Genomic DNA, 14,349 nt, shown 5'->3' on the forward strand with positions numbered 1-14,349 from the left:
CAAATGGTAAGATTCAATTTAATAAATATGATCTGGAGGATTAGTGTACATTTGTTTATTCTAGGGCTGGGCGGGGGGGGGGGTATCTTTGAATAAGACAGGCAAGATTCCTGCTGTCATGGAACAAGCATTATGAGAGATGCATAGTTATGACCAAGAATGTTAACATTTCATGCCCTGGCTGGTTTTGCTCAGTGGAAAGAGTCCCATGTTTGATTCTGGTCAAGGGCATATATCTTGGTTGTGGGCACATCCCCCGTGGGGAGTGTGCAGGAGGCAGCTGATCGATGTTTCTCTCTCATCAATGTTTCTAACTCTCTCTCCCTCTCACTTCTTCTCTGTAAAAAATCAAATATATATATATATATATATATATATATATATATATATGTATATATATATATATATATGTATGTATATATATTTAAAAAAGAATGTTGACATTTCGTATACTTTGGCAAATCCCGAGGAAGGAATAGTAGCAAAAATTCTGGACACAGAATCAGGACCTAAAAAAGATCATGAAAAGATAGAATTGTTTGACATGAATAAGATGACATCAAATGCAGTAAATGTTAAGGGCTGACTTTGTGTTTCAATGGTAGTAAACAGAGAATAGGAGCTATAGCTTAATCATGGTTCAAGTGAGAAGACATAGGAGTTAGCTTGATAGAAAATTAATACGAATTGACAGTTTGAAATGCCTGCCAAGTTTCCCTGGCCCATCTCTAATTCAGATAAGTAAGGTGGAGGTGAATGTTTCCAGGGTTGTAGCCTTGGGCATTCCCAAGACCAACTTTATTAGGTTTGATTTGCCAGGACTCACAAAACTGAAAAAAAAAAAAAAAAAAAAAAAAAAAAAAAAAAAAAGCTGTTATGTTTGTTTATGCATTTTGTTTGTTTTCATAGTAAAATGATAGCGATTAGAGGCCAGGAAAAAACAGGTACAAGCTTTTAGATGTCCTCTCCTCATGAAGTCCTTGAGATGATGTGCAGTTCTCCCAGCAATGACATGTGATAAAGTGTAGCCAGTACTCAGGGAAGCTTACCTGAGCCTTGATGTCTGGGGCTGTTATTGGAGGTCAGTCACTTGGACCCAGAGTGCCTGCTTGACTGACCTTCGTTACTCAGTCTCTAGCCTCTCCAGAGGCCAAGCTGATATTGTATGGCCCAACCCCCCCAGTGACACAAAGAACACATTCCACAAGTATATTCCCAGGGCTTAGAAGTTATGTCCCTAGCATGCCCAGAGCCAGTCTTTTTTTTTTTTTTTTTAATATTCATGGTTTGAACACTCCACGCCTAGTCAATTAACCCTTTATTACACGTTAATTCAACAACATGATAATATCATCAAAGGAGCTAGGGCCAGCTTCCCATTCTGTCATCCTTAGCATTTCTGTGATGTCTCCACTCATGGTTGCAAATGGCTAAAGCAATTCCAACCATCATATGGAGACAATAACTATAACTTCTGGGGAAAATGGTATCTCCTTTTATTAAAAACAAACAAACAAGAAAAAAACAAAACAACTTTTCCTGAGGTCCAAGAGAAAATTCCCCTTTAGCCTTCATTGACCAGGATTGGGTCATAGGGCCATTTCTGAATCATCATTGAGAAGTGGCTAGAAGTGCTACCATTGGCTCAAGCTAATCATGACCCACCCCCATGGCCTGGGGGAAGTGTCATCTTTACCAAAGGGTAAATCCCTGAACACAATTAAGGCTCTCGCCATTAGGAAGAAAAGGAAGAATGGGATGCTCATTGGGATCCAAGAGTATTTGCCATAATCAATTCATGTTCTTCCAAGGAATCAAAATTGAATACATGAGAAGTTATAGGAATGTTAACCTCAAGTATAACTAAAAACACTACACAGTATCTGTATGCATTCCTAAGGTAACACGTACTATGACTTCTTTATGAACCTGTTTCACAGTGTTTTGAACTCCTCAAGGATAGGCACAAGTTGTATGCATTTGTTTCTATGCCTGAAATGTAACATGCAGTAAACATTCAATAAATCTTTCATGAAAACATAAATGAGTGGAGTAGTCCGAACAATATAGAGTGACATTCTGGCAGTTGATGAATTCTTCATCATTCACTCAATAATAACTCTTCAAAATAGAAGCCAAGTATTAAATGAGTGCTGACACCAAAAATAGTTTACATGCTCTTTCAGTTGTTGGTATTTTTAAAATGAAATTGCTATATCATGAAAACTAATTAGTTTCTAGGGGTAATAATGTACAGCCTATTCTTATAAAAAAAATATCAATAAAAACATAATGCTTAAAGCACATTTTATTTGATTTTCATCTCATAGTGACCCTGTGAGAAATCAGAGCAGGTAATAATAATTGCCACATTACAGATAAGGAGGGTGAGGTAAGGAGGAGCGTCTAAGGAACTTCATGAGTCACAGAATATAGTAAAGTGGTGGTTCTGAGAATATTACCTAGATAACCTGACTCCAGAGTTCATGTTCTTAACCACTTCACTTCTCAGTATTGATCCCTCTTTCCCCAAACCAGCAAGACATATTTCCTGAAATCTTGCAAGTCTTACCTCTACTGTTAATAGGTAAGTATTTAAAACATAATCTCTCAAAAATTTCCTCCACTTAATTGGACTAACTCAGACTATTATTCTGCAGGAGGTACAGCATTGTATAGAACAAACTCAGAACACCTCTGCTTCCAATGTCCAGATGTGCTTATTAATTAGTTCCTAGACCTTTTCATACCAATTTTATTCACTATGGTAGCTATATAATTTAAATAAAATTGCTTAAAATGATAAAGGATGAGTATGAAAAGAGAGAAAGTTAAGTTTTAAAATGGTGAAAATTAAGCTTTAAAAAACACACACCTGTGTGAGTTGTCCCAAAACTGTGCTGTTGAATTAGTTGCATCTGAGACTGGTAAAATATGGGGGAAGAAGGAAAGGGAAGTATAAAAACCAGGGAAGAATCCAGGTTGCTTTGTAAATGTCTGTTCCAACCACAGTGAAAATCATAAATGAAAAGCATCTATAAATTCATATTTATAAATTCCTATTTAGAGAGAAGGGCTTGACACTGCATCAAAAGCTAGCAGAAGTCTCTATAATTTTTATTTGTGATTCAATATCATTTTAAGTTATTTATGTTACTATCTTTAAAACAAAAAGCCATACTAACTCCAATAGTTGGTAGTATAGGTACTTCTGGTCTAGAGATGTTTGTACTTCCATTCTGGAGACATCTGTATTTCAATCAGAATTTCCAGGGACAGAAATGCAAGGAATTCCTCATAGAATTATAATCCTTGAGAAAAGGGATGAGCTAAATGTAGGCTCTGGAGCTTCATGTCATACTGAAGCACAGAGGAAAGTGGCCATCCCTTGCAGGTGGCCAGCCCTGGCTAGCTCCGAGTCCCAGGAAACCGATGCTGCGTTGTGATCAGCACAGTCGGTCCGGTCCCGGCAACTAGAGGTTAGGAGATTTCTGGACAGACAACTTACTATATGAAAATGACATCCTTTGCTGTGATTTCTTCTGGATTCAATCTTTTAAACTGAAAGCAACAGTTTATTTTGTGTATATTTTAATAACAATTTCGTATTAAAATATATGCAAATATAACATTCACAAATAAATATGCTCTGAAGAATTTAAATAAAATTTAAATACAAATATTGATTGGTTACTGAGGATTAAAAAAATGGAAGTTCTTCAAAGTGTTCACAAATTAGTAGAGATCAATTCATGTCAAAATAACAGTGCATTTTAACACAGCAAAATTTGAACACAAATCTTTTGTACTTCATTTCCCTTTTTTCAGTTAAATGAAGTAAAAGCATAGTTTTCTCTTTGTAAATTCGATAAACAAATTATCTATAACACAAATTATCATAAAGATATGTGAAAGTATTTTCTCAAAGATTTAGGGGTGGTCATGAAAGAGGCTTGCATCGTTAAAAAAATAAGCATGCATTATCAAAAATCATGCAAGAATAGTATCTATAATAAAAGTATAATATGCTAATTAGGCCAGACAGCCAAACAACCTGTCCGATGTCCTTCAGGATGTCCTTCCGGATGACCTTCTGGATGAAGCTGGGGCTGTGAGGGCTGAGCCCCTTGCATGAATTTTGTGCATAGGTCTCTATAAAAGCCTAAGCGACTGTTTGACCTTTTGACCAGTAGCTATGATGTGCACTGACCACCAGGGGGCAGACGCTCAACCCACAGGTATGGAAACACAGAACAGACTGATGAATCTCAGAGGGAAGAGGGCTGGGGGAGGGTGGAAGAGATTAACCAAAGATCTTGTATGCATACTAGAGGCCCCATGCACAGGTGGGGTCCCTCAGCCTGGCCTGCAGGGATCTGGCCGAAACCTTGGGGTCCTGGATTGCGAGAGGGCTCAGGCCAGTTCGAGGGACCCCACCGGTGCCAAGGGTCCCTAGTGTTTAATAAGAAGTTCCAAGAACTAAAACAGAAAAGAAGGATGTGCCATACGGAAATGAAACCAGTAAAGTTAGCCAAGCGCTAGAGGCTTCTGTGCAGACTGTGCCTTTATGATTTCTGGCAAGAAGCTTGTCGGGATGGGAGAAGCAACATAGGCGGCCAGAGCTCCTGTTCCAAGGTGTCATTCCCCCGCCCCTGACCTGGTGGTGGATGGGGGACACCTCCAGGCCCAGGACTCTGCCTCAGTTACCCAGGCTTAGAGTCACTGGAAACAAAGTTGGAGAAGTGATCTGATTGGCTAAGAAGCAGGTGACGCACATTCCTCAAGCCCAATGACAGCCAGCCTCCCCTAAGCCGGACTCAGATCCTGCTTCCCGATTGGCCCTGAGTTGCGGAAACCCGCCCCCGCCCGGGAAGCCCGGGCAAAGATGGCGGCGGCCAGGTGGTGGCGGCTGGTGTCCCGCGCTCCGGGGCGGCCCCTGCACTCCGCGGCCCCGGCGGCCGCCGTGGGGGCTCCGGACGCCGCCGGCGCCGAGGGGGCGCCCCCCGTGGCGCGCTACCCGCCCATCGTGGCCTCCATGACGGCGCACAGCAAGGCGGCCCGGCAGCGGCGCGTGGAGCGCTGGCAGGCCCGGGTGCACGCGGCGCGGACGGCGGACGAGAAGATGGGCATCCTCACCAAGATGCAGTTCAAGAAGTACGTGGTGCCCCCGCAGACCTTCGCGCTGCACGCCGACCGCTGGTACCAGGGCTTCACCAAGACCGTGTTCCTGTCGGGCCTGCCGCCGGCCGCCCAGCCCGGGGCCCCGCCGCCGCCGCCGCCGCCGGCCGCCGAGCCGGGGTCCCCGCCTCCGGCCGCCGCCCAGCCCGGGGCCCCGCCGCCGCTGCCCGCCCTGGCCGCCCTGCGCGCCGCCGCGGCCGACTGCCTCCTGCAGGAGCACTTCTACCTGCGGCGCCGCGGCCGCGCGCCCCTCTACCGGCAGGTGGAGGCCGTGGCCTCGCCCTTCCTGGACCAGCTGGTGGCCGCCCTGGTGGGCCTGCTCGGCGCGCACAACCCGGCGCTGGCCACCGCCGCCCTCGGTGAGCGCGCGGCGGGGCGGGCGATGGCGGGGACCCGCTCCTCCCCGGATCTGCACCCGCGTCGTGTCGCTGTCCGTGTTCTCTCAGTCGTCCCGGGACTCCCAGCGGGGACGGCGAGGTGTGGCGGCACCCACTGCGCTGGCCATGCGGAGACGGGGGCTGCGGGGCTGCGGGGCTGCGGGGCTGGTCCTGGCTGGGCCCGGGGAGGGTCCCGCCTGCTGACCATCGGAGGAGGGTGGAGAGCCGGGCTGGCTCAGCCAAGGGCCCTGTTCCTTTGCACTCTCCCACCAAAATGTTACTTGAGCCATATGGCAACTTAATGCACCCCTTTTAGCGTTCTCTTTCTCATTTCCAAAATGAGAATCGGGATGGGGGGGGGTCCTTTGTCCTGGGGTCGGAAAGATGGAAGGCAGCACTGATGAAAACACCTACCCTGTATGTTCTGTGTATATTGTGTGCCTAGCCATGTCCTACAGGTGGTATGTGCCAACTAATTGATCCTCGCGATGACTGTTGACAGTAGGTGGCATGGTTTTATAAATCAAAACTAGAGGAGCAGGCGCAGAAATGTGAAATGTGCCTACTCAAAAGAGCCGACAGCTGCCAGGCTAGATGTGGTGGTCAGGAGTCACACCAGCCATTCTGGGTTTCCAGCGTACAATCCAGTGCAGGCATGAGAAAGGATTAATGGGGAGACAGTTTTAAACATTAGTGTTGCTGATGTGCCCAAGCGTTTCGTCTCTACTACACAGTGGGCATCTTAGTAAGTGAAGACTGAGTTAGTGTTTTCCCTGGAGGTGTGTGCCCCCTGAATCTTGTTGAGTGCCTTAACTCCCCTCTCAGTGGGGAAGGAAGTGGTGTTGGGGGATTAATCATCATGGGACTTAGGCTCCTGATTGATGATGGCCTTAGGACCTTGGTCGGCAAACTCATTAGTCAGCAGAGCCAAATATCAACAGTGCAACGATTGAAATTTCTTTTGAGAGCCACATTTCTTAAATTTCTAACACCACTTCTTCAAAATAGACTCGCCCAGGCCTTGGTATTTTGTGGAAGAGCCAACTCAAGGGGCCAAAGAGCCACATGTGGCTCAAGACCACAGGCCTAGGAAAACTTAACCTTCTCAAGACTCAGGTTCCTCTTCTCTAAAACCGTGATGATAACAGCTGTACATACCTTTCAGCGTTACTGTGAAGATTGAATCAGTCCTTCCTAAGACAGCTCTGACTCCTGTTAAACTTTCTGGTGTGCGCTGCTCCTGTTCTTGCAAATGAGAAAACCCTAGTTACAGTGTTTGGTGCAGCAATGGCATAAGGAGACAAGACTTAGCTGAGTCTTATATTTAAGTCACGATCATTTAATTACCGCATAATCCACACGGTCTTTAAGAATAATTTTGTTATGTGTATTTTTAATTAGCACACTTATTTTTTGAGTTCTATATTGCTGAGTTTAGTATTCTAATAATAACCAAACATATCTAAGCGGTAAGAGTTTTGGATGTCTTTTGGTAGATTGTAAACGCCCGGTTCACTTTTACTGGTGGCGTGGTGAAGAGATCATTGCTCATGGTCATCGGAAAGGCCGCGTTGACGCTGTGCGATACCAAATAAATGATAAACCACACAACCAGATTCGAATATCCAAGCAGCTCCCAGAGGTGAGAATTTACTGCCTGCGTGCCTGTTGGTAATCTGATGTGGACATGTCATAGGCAGGCTAGGAAAAGGGCGTGATAGGGTAAAAAGGTTTGGATGGATCCTATGCCTTTTGAGTTTCGCTCAAATACATCTCTGAAATTATGTTTCAGCTTTTTAACCTGCTGTGGTATATGTATTCCCAAAAGGTCAGATAATCATTTTAAGTGAGGTTAAGGCATCAGTTTCAGGAACATACAAGTCTCTTTTTTTTTTCTTAATATAAAAATATGAAAAACGGATACTAGTTTATGATTGTGATTTACAGTACCTACACTAATTACAAATCAAGGCATTTATTGCAGTTATAAACTGGTCATTTTATGTACTTAACAGTTCTTTTGGAGAAAAGCATATTTTAGTGTTGTCTGTGTGTTCATATCCGGTTGGTACATATTTTCCTTTAAAAATACAGATAGTAAATGTTTTAGGCTTTGCGGGCCTTAAGGCTAATTCAACTGTTCATCTATATTCTTATAGCCATGCACTGTATGAAAATGAATGTGCATGGCTATGTTCTGATAAAACTTTATTTGTAAGAACAGGTGGCTGGTTGGATTTGGCCTATCATTTTGCAAATCATCTCATTTTCAGATTTTTAAGTATTATAAATGTGAGTAAAGTATGTACAAGTGTTGCTGTGAATTCACTTATGACTTTTTCTTTTAAGTTTGTGCCGCTGGATTATTCTGTACCTATAGAAATTCCTGTTATGAACTGTAAGCCAGACAAACTTCCATTATTCAAACGACAATATGAAAATACCATATTTACTGGTAAGTTTCTCTTCAGATGTATTGTGCTATAAATGTGTCCTAGGTGTCTTGTATATATATGCATAATTCTTGATAACTCAAGGTTTAGATAGTCTATTAACGATGTAATTCATAGTCTCAGGTTATTAAATATGCCTGAAAATTGTAAAGAAAATATTCGTTCAGCTCACCATTTAAAATTTTACTTGTTTCTACTGAATTAGCAAAATTTAAGTTTAAAATATTGTTATACTTGTTGAGTTTTATTGCTGTATTTTATAGGAAAAATAATTTGGTTTTTTTTGTTTTGTTTGTTTTTCAGAAATAAAAAGTGTAGAACTGGGCTTGAGGCAGTGAATTTTTTTATTTTTTATTTTTTAATATTATTATTTTTTTTAAAAGTCTGCTGTTTGTTTCACAGTGTGATAACCACCAGAAACATAAAAATTAATAAGGTCTGACATCTGCCCTTATGTCGTTTATTTATTTATTTTGCTGTGTTTTTATTTTTTTTCCTTCAGCTATTAATTCCTAGCTGACTTGTGAAACATTTTAAAAAAGCAGCTTAAACTAATTCTCCAGACCTATTTTATCAGCCTGTTCTCTGTCACTAAGTCTTAGACAGTGAATAATGGGGCACTTTTAACTTTATCACTAAAGCTAAGAATGTCAGCATTGTATAAAGGGCACGATAGGGTAAAAAGTTTTGTTTGTTTTTTTAATTTAAAATGTAGTATAAGAATCAATTATATTTTTAAAATTAGAAACAAGCTGTGTAATTATTATATTAAAATAATAAAGTAAGTTTTTGCATTGGCCGGGGCTCAGTTGATTTTTGTCATTCGATACATGAAATCATTACAGTTTTCGTTCCCAGTTGGGGACATACCTAGATTGCAGGTTTGATCCCTGCTTGGGGAAGGTGTGGGAGGCAGCCCATTGATGTTTTTCTCTCTTCCCTTTCCTCTCTCTAAAAACCAATAATAATAATTAAAAAAAAAAAAAACAATATCAGGTGAGGCTTAAAAAGTAGCAATAAAGCAAAATAAAATAAAATAAGGTTTTAAAGTCTTGAAGTGTTTATTTCCTTTGCTAAATATAATAAGAACAATAATGAAGTTCCTTAGTTATGACTAATATGTTTGAAAAACTGAAATAAATGGGAAATTTTATTCCATTTTATATATAATATTTTTACTTACCCTGTTCATAGTGAGCGACTTGATGACAGCTAGCAGACTGTACTTTTGTGTGAAATGTAACTTTATTACAAAAAATACGTAAACTAACCTTCCCATGTGTGAATTTTGAATACTGATCACATGGTGGGTAGAGGAGGGGTGGGTTTAGAGAAATACTGAGCACACTGCTCCAGGTGTTCCACATGTCATTTCATGTCGCATGTTTCTCTTTGGCTCTTCAGGCGCAAGGACAGCAGATCCGTACTGTTATGGCCATACCCAGTTCCACCTGTTACCAGAAAAAGTAAACAGGGAAAGGCTTCTGAAGCACAACCGTGCTGACCAGATAGAAGTTGTTTTTAGAGCTAATGCCATGGCAAGCCTTTTTGCTTGGACTGGAGCACAAGCTATGTACCAAGGTAAAATGACGGTATTGCTGGAAGACATCTGACATTTTAAAAATTTAGTAGTTCATTTCCTTGGTTTAGTCTTAACAGTTCGAAAACTTACATTGCCACAAAGCATATTTGTTTTGAAACCCATAATTAAACATTTTACATGTGCAGTTGTCCAGTGGCACTTGAGCAGTGATGTGATCTGTTACGTTGACCACTTTGTGTGGCTGTACTTTTTCTGATGGTGTCAAGAGTTTTAAAGACGATAGAGCCCACTAGTCAGCTCTGTAGGTGACAGCAGCTTTCTGTAGCTTAAGGAAGGAAATGCTGTGGTGGATTGAATGTTAGGTTAAGTCCCTAGCTATTCTTTATCGTTTATTTGAAGGCCATATCTAGGATGTGGATCAGGGGATTGTTCATTCAGTAAACAGAATTTTTTTATGTATCAAGCACTCTTGCCTTGGAGATAAAGTGCTTGGTAAGACAGGCAGATCCTATTCTTCTGGAGTGTATAGTGCGGAGAATAATAAACAGGTGAGATTTGTAGGCAGTGGTAATACTGCAGAGAACATTACCCGATAAGGGCTAGAGTGATTTATAGGCACAGGTTTAAATGAGATATGGGGCAGAATTTCTGTAAACATAATAATTCAGGGGAGGACTGGAGAAGGATGAGTGAACAGAAACCGAATGGTGAGGGGCTGCTGCCCAAGTGTAAACTCTGAGGAAAGACACTTTGTCATATCTGAGGCGGAACAGACTTGAGGTGTTTAAGGACCATGAAGGCTGATGAAGAGAGGAAGGAGCCATTTCACATGGACTTTTAGAACCCATTTGAGGCATTTGGGTTTCATTTTAAAATCTGAAGTGAGGTAATATATAATGAGTTTAATCCTATATAAATACCCAGGAGGGATTTTAATACAGATTTAATTATTGCCAAGCCCACCTTTTTCCTTTATGTATATATTTTAACCTTCTGTTCACAATTGTTGACTTGTATTTCTATAATAGAAACAGGAGAGGAATCTCTGTTGAAGATTTGTTTATTCATGAAAGATAAATATTTTTTGCAGTAAAATTCCATATTTTAGAAACATTATTTATTGACCATCTCCATTGTGGCTGGCATAAAATAAGTGCAGGGAAATAGCTCTGCTTGATCCTGGCATTAGGGTTTTAAAGTATTAAAGCCAGGCAGCCTGGATAAGAAGCAGGTGGAAAATTGAGTAGTTATAATAAGTTTAAGGCTGCCTGGAGCCTTATCACTTACGACTCACTAAGTGAAATGACAGCAACTCATAAAACCAGTTTTGGGATACATAAAGGAAGACAGAATTTGTATGAGGACCTAGTTGAAGTCCTTAGAAAGGTGGTTTTTTTGTTTGTTTGTTTTTGTAGATGTGAAATAAATGGCCTTCATGGTTTTTGGATGGTAGATGTTACGGTATGGTGAGCAGTGATGTAGCTAATAGCAGATGATGGGAAATCTGCAAAGATACAGCTGCTCTTATAAGAAGTGAATTAAGGTTGAAAGCTGTTGAAGACAGAAGTTATTGAAAAGATGTATTCTGAGGTAGGGATACTAGATGTGACGAAATAATTTTTGATGAGATCTTTTAAAGACTGGCAGGTAAAATATCTAGTATCCGATACTCCTCTAATACATATATTTTGTTTGTGTTAAACATACGTTAGTGTAATTTCACTGTAACTTTCTTCTCTAGGATTCTGGAGTGAAGCGGATGTCACTCGACCTTTTGTCTCTCAGGCCGTGATCACAGATGGAAAATACTTTTCTTTTTTCTGCTACCAATTAAATACTTTGGCACTGACCGCACAAGCTGATCAGAATAACAGTCGTAAAAATATATGTTGGGGGACGCAAAGTAAGCCTCTTTATGAAACCATCGAAGATAATGATGTGAAAGGTTTTAACGATGATGTTCTACTACAGATAGTTCACTTTCTACTGAACAGACCGAAAGAAGACAAACAACCGCTGTTGGAAAAATAAGAAGAAACATTTGACTCAGGACTTTGGGCACCCTTCCATTTTACTGAAGCAACAATAAAAAGAATTTTAATGACAAGACTTGTGTCTGCCACATATTAAATGCACTGATTTTTGAGACAAGTATTTCCTATGTTAACCTGTGATTAGATCCCTCATTCTGCTCAAAACATGGTGAAAGATTTAATTTTAGATATGGTGTTTTGATGTAAAGTAACTTTATATATATGACTCAGTGATGAGATTGATTAAGCTTTCTTCAATCCTGGTATTGCAAGTGATTGTAAAGGTAATATAAGGGTCCTAATTTAAATGCTTATCAATATATAGATACTTCGTTAATATTTTTCCTTTTGAAATTGTATTTTGTTAACATGATAATAGAATTTTCAGAATCCTATTCAAACTCCTTTAAAACACACACAAATATAGGAAGCTTAGTCCCAGGGAACTTGGGTGACCTTTTTAAAATTGACATGATTAACAGCATAGCAGATGAATTATATGCAATTAGGTGCCAGCACTTAGCAGTAATGTTCACATATTTCAATTAGTGTTATTTGCTCTAAGATTAGGACTATGTCTGCTATGTTCCTAAGTCAGTTATCAATTGTTAATCACGCTGAGAATTAAGGTTAATTCAAAACATTTTTAGTGAGGGGGGGAAAAATAAGCATGCTTATACTTCTCTCCTTATGTAACCTGCTAATGTGAATATCCCATTTAGAACTCTAGTCACATGACAAATAATTATTGGTTTTTCTTCCCTCTCTCATTCTCACTCCCTCGCTTGCTTTCTTTCAAGACAAAGGTCACAGTTACGTTGATTGAAGTTTCAGAAGCCTAGGGGTAGTTGTCACAAGTGATAGATAAACTGAAGGAACAGTATTGGAGAGTTTACTCTGCAAGGTGTTGTGCTGTGTTTCATCTTTCACCCACTACTTCAGTTACCCAGGATGCTTTGTAATGCATTTCATTCTTTTGTCTGAGAACTGTACGGTTTAAATAAGTGTTCATTTTAAAATTGGCTATTACCTCACAAGGGGGTAATGCTTGTAACTATATTTCAAGTTAGCACACATTTCAGCCAATCAATAGTTTAAATGTCGTATAAACAACAGGACACAATGCAGGTCAAGAGCCTGTTTTAATTTATCTCATAGGTGATCTGTCTTTATTCTGTTTAGCTATAATGAAAAAAAAACCTCTTAATGTTGACAAGATTTCTTACAATAAACCATTAGTGTGTCTGAAACACCCTTTTCAACAGGCAGAGTTGAACAGGAAACAGCAATTTGTGAAACCAAGTTACCTATAATCATGGTAAGCAAAGACCTATATAATCTGTCATTATAATATCTATTTTAATAATTTGCAAATTTAATATTCATATGTGTTGCATATTAGTTTGAAAATGATCTCCAGCTGGAAATGTGATGAGTAAGATTCAGGAACTGTCCTTATAATTTGAATAGATGTACAGCAAGCTAGGAAGGAAAGGGGAAGTACATGGGGAGTAATTGCTTAGTGCCAGGTACTGCATTAGCATTGCAAAAGTCAGTATTCAGCATTCATACTTACTGGAAACGCGATGAGGTTCAGTTACTTACCATGAACTACCCAAAGGACAGGTAGATAAATAATATTTATAACCACTCTCAGTCGGAGCATCCAATAAGGTTTATGAATTTATTTGTGTATATCAAGTCATATCCTATGAATTAATAAATTTTTATCCACTCTGGTGTCGAGTGGATAAGCTTAAAACTTAGTTTAGAAAATCAGAATTTCATATTGCTTTGTTTTTTAATTTTATTTTGACCTGCAGAATATCAATTATTTTTGTTGCTGTAAAATACATGATTATTATAGAAAATTTGAAAAGCAGAGAGGAAGGTAATACGCTGCTAACATTTTGGTTTATCACCTTATGTTTGTGCATTTCTCTTTGATATTTTGTGTTTTGAGATTATACCATAATTACATGTTTTTACATTTTTATTTCACAACCACTTTCCCAGAATATTATTTCCTTAAGTAGTTTTTTACTGGGGTATTCAGAAAGTAGTTGAGAAATAACAGTAATACATACTAAAAGGGAAATACATTAACATGAGATTTCCATAATGTTTGCATTATTTACATGGGAAAAAAGAATCACAACATGTTCAATTATAAAAAAAATAAAAATACTCAAACATTATAATAATTATTTAAGATTAGCTAAGTAGGTGTAAATATATTTAATGTTGGACTAGCTAGTTCATAAGTACACAGATGATTAAATCTTGACTTTCAATATATTTTTAAGATTTTCATATCTCACCACCTGGGTATGATTCATAATTGGAAATATAAATGGTCTGTGTATTTGGAAAGGCCTAAATGTAATAAAAATATAAGTATCCTCTAGAAAGATATAATTTGTTGCAAACTTCGAAACCTAGACTTTTAAATGTCTGTTGAAAGAACAAGGCTCAAAAAATTCCTTCAGTTCAGTTCATGTTACCTGAAAATGTGAACAAGTATGAAAATCAGTTTTACAGTTGCATCTATAGATTGATGTCTTGCTTCTAACATTACCAGCAAGTGACTTAGGACCAATCACTTTTTCTTAAACTTGGTTTCTTCATCTAATGAGTTGAAGGAGTTGGGCAGGAAGACCTTCAGAATCCCTTCTAACTCTAATGTATGATGAATTATTTCTTCTCAGCCTGTGGAGGCAGATGTCTTTTGCCATTAACATTATTTTAATTTAATTTAATTTTTT

At 39.4% G+C, this 14,349-nt stretch overlaps 1 protein-coding gene across 3 annotated transcripts; it reads left to right on the forward strand.

Annotated features, from left to right (window-relative positions):
- Positions 1 to 4,846: 4,846 nt before the first annotated feature.
- On the forward strand, positions 4,847 to 11,658 carry MRPS30 (mitochondrial ribosomal protein S30). Of its 3 annotated transcripts, XM_045571509.1 has the most exons (6): positions 4,849 to 5,274; positions 5,344 to 5,537; positions 7,052 to 7,197; positions 7,905 to 8,010; positions 9,413 to 9,589; positions 11,293 to 11,658. In XM_045571509.1, exons 1-6 carry the CDS (start codon positions 4,886 to 4,888, stop codon positions 11,580 to 11,582), a joined length of 1,302 nt encoding a protein of 433 aa, XP_045427465.1. In that variant the 5' UTR covers positions 4,849 to 4,885; the 3' UTR covers positions 11,583 to 11,658. The 3 variants fall into 3 exon arrangements, with proteins under 3 accessions (XP_036266223.1, XP_045427465.1, XP_036266222.1); XM_036410329.2 differs by having other exon boundaries at positions 4,849 to 5,537; XM_036410330.2 differs by lacking the exon at positions 9,413 to 9,589 and having other exon boundaries at positions 4,847 to 5,537.
- Positions 11,659 to 14,349: the final 2,691 nt, after the last annotated feature.

Source organism: Pipistrellus kuhlii, unplaced genomic scaffold, assembly GCF_014108245.1.
Source record: "Pipistrellus kuhlii isolate mPipKuh1 unplaced genomic scaffold, mPipKuh1.p scaffold_m20_p_4, whole genome shotgun sequence".
NCBI classification, from domain to species: Eukaryota; Metazoa; Chordata; class Mammalia; order Chiroptera; family Vespertilionidae; genus Pipistrellus; species Pipistrellus kuhlii.

What these genes read in the sequence shown, in the direction of transcription:
- MRPS30 (XM_036410329.2), top strand. Translation starts at nt 4,886, where the DNA reads ATGGCGGCGGCCAGGTGGTGGCGGCTGGTGTCCCGCGCTCCGGGGCGG. An exon ending in TATCCAAGCAGCTCCCAGAG is followed by an intron (nt 7,198 to 7,904) that starts GTGAGAATTTAC and finishes TTTTCTTTTAAG; the next exon opens with TTTGTGCCGCTGGATTATTC. An exon ending in AGCACAAGCTATGTACCAAG is followed by an intron (nt 9,590 to 11,292) that starts GTAAAATGACGG and finishes TTTCTTCTCTAG; the next exon opens with GATTCTGGAGTGAAGCGGAT.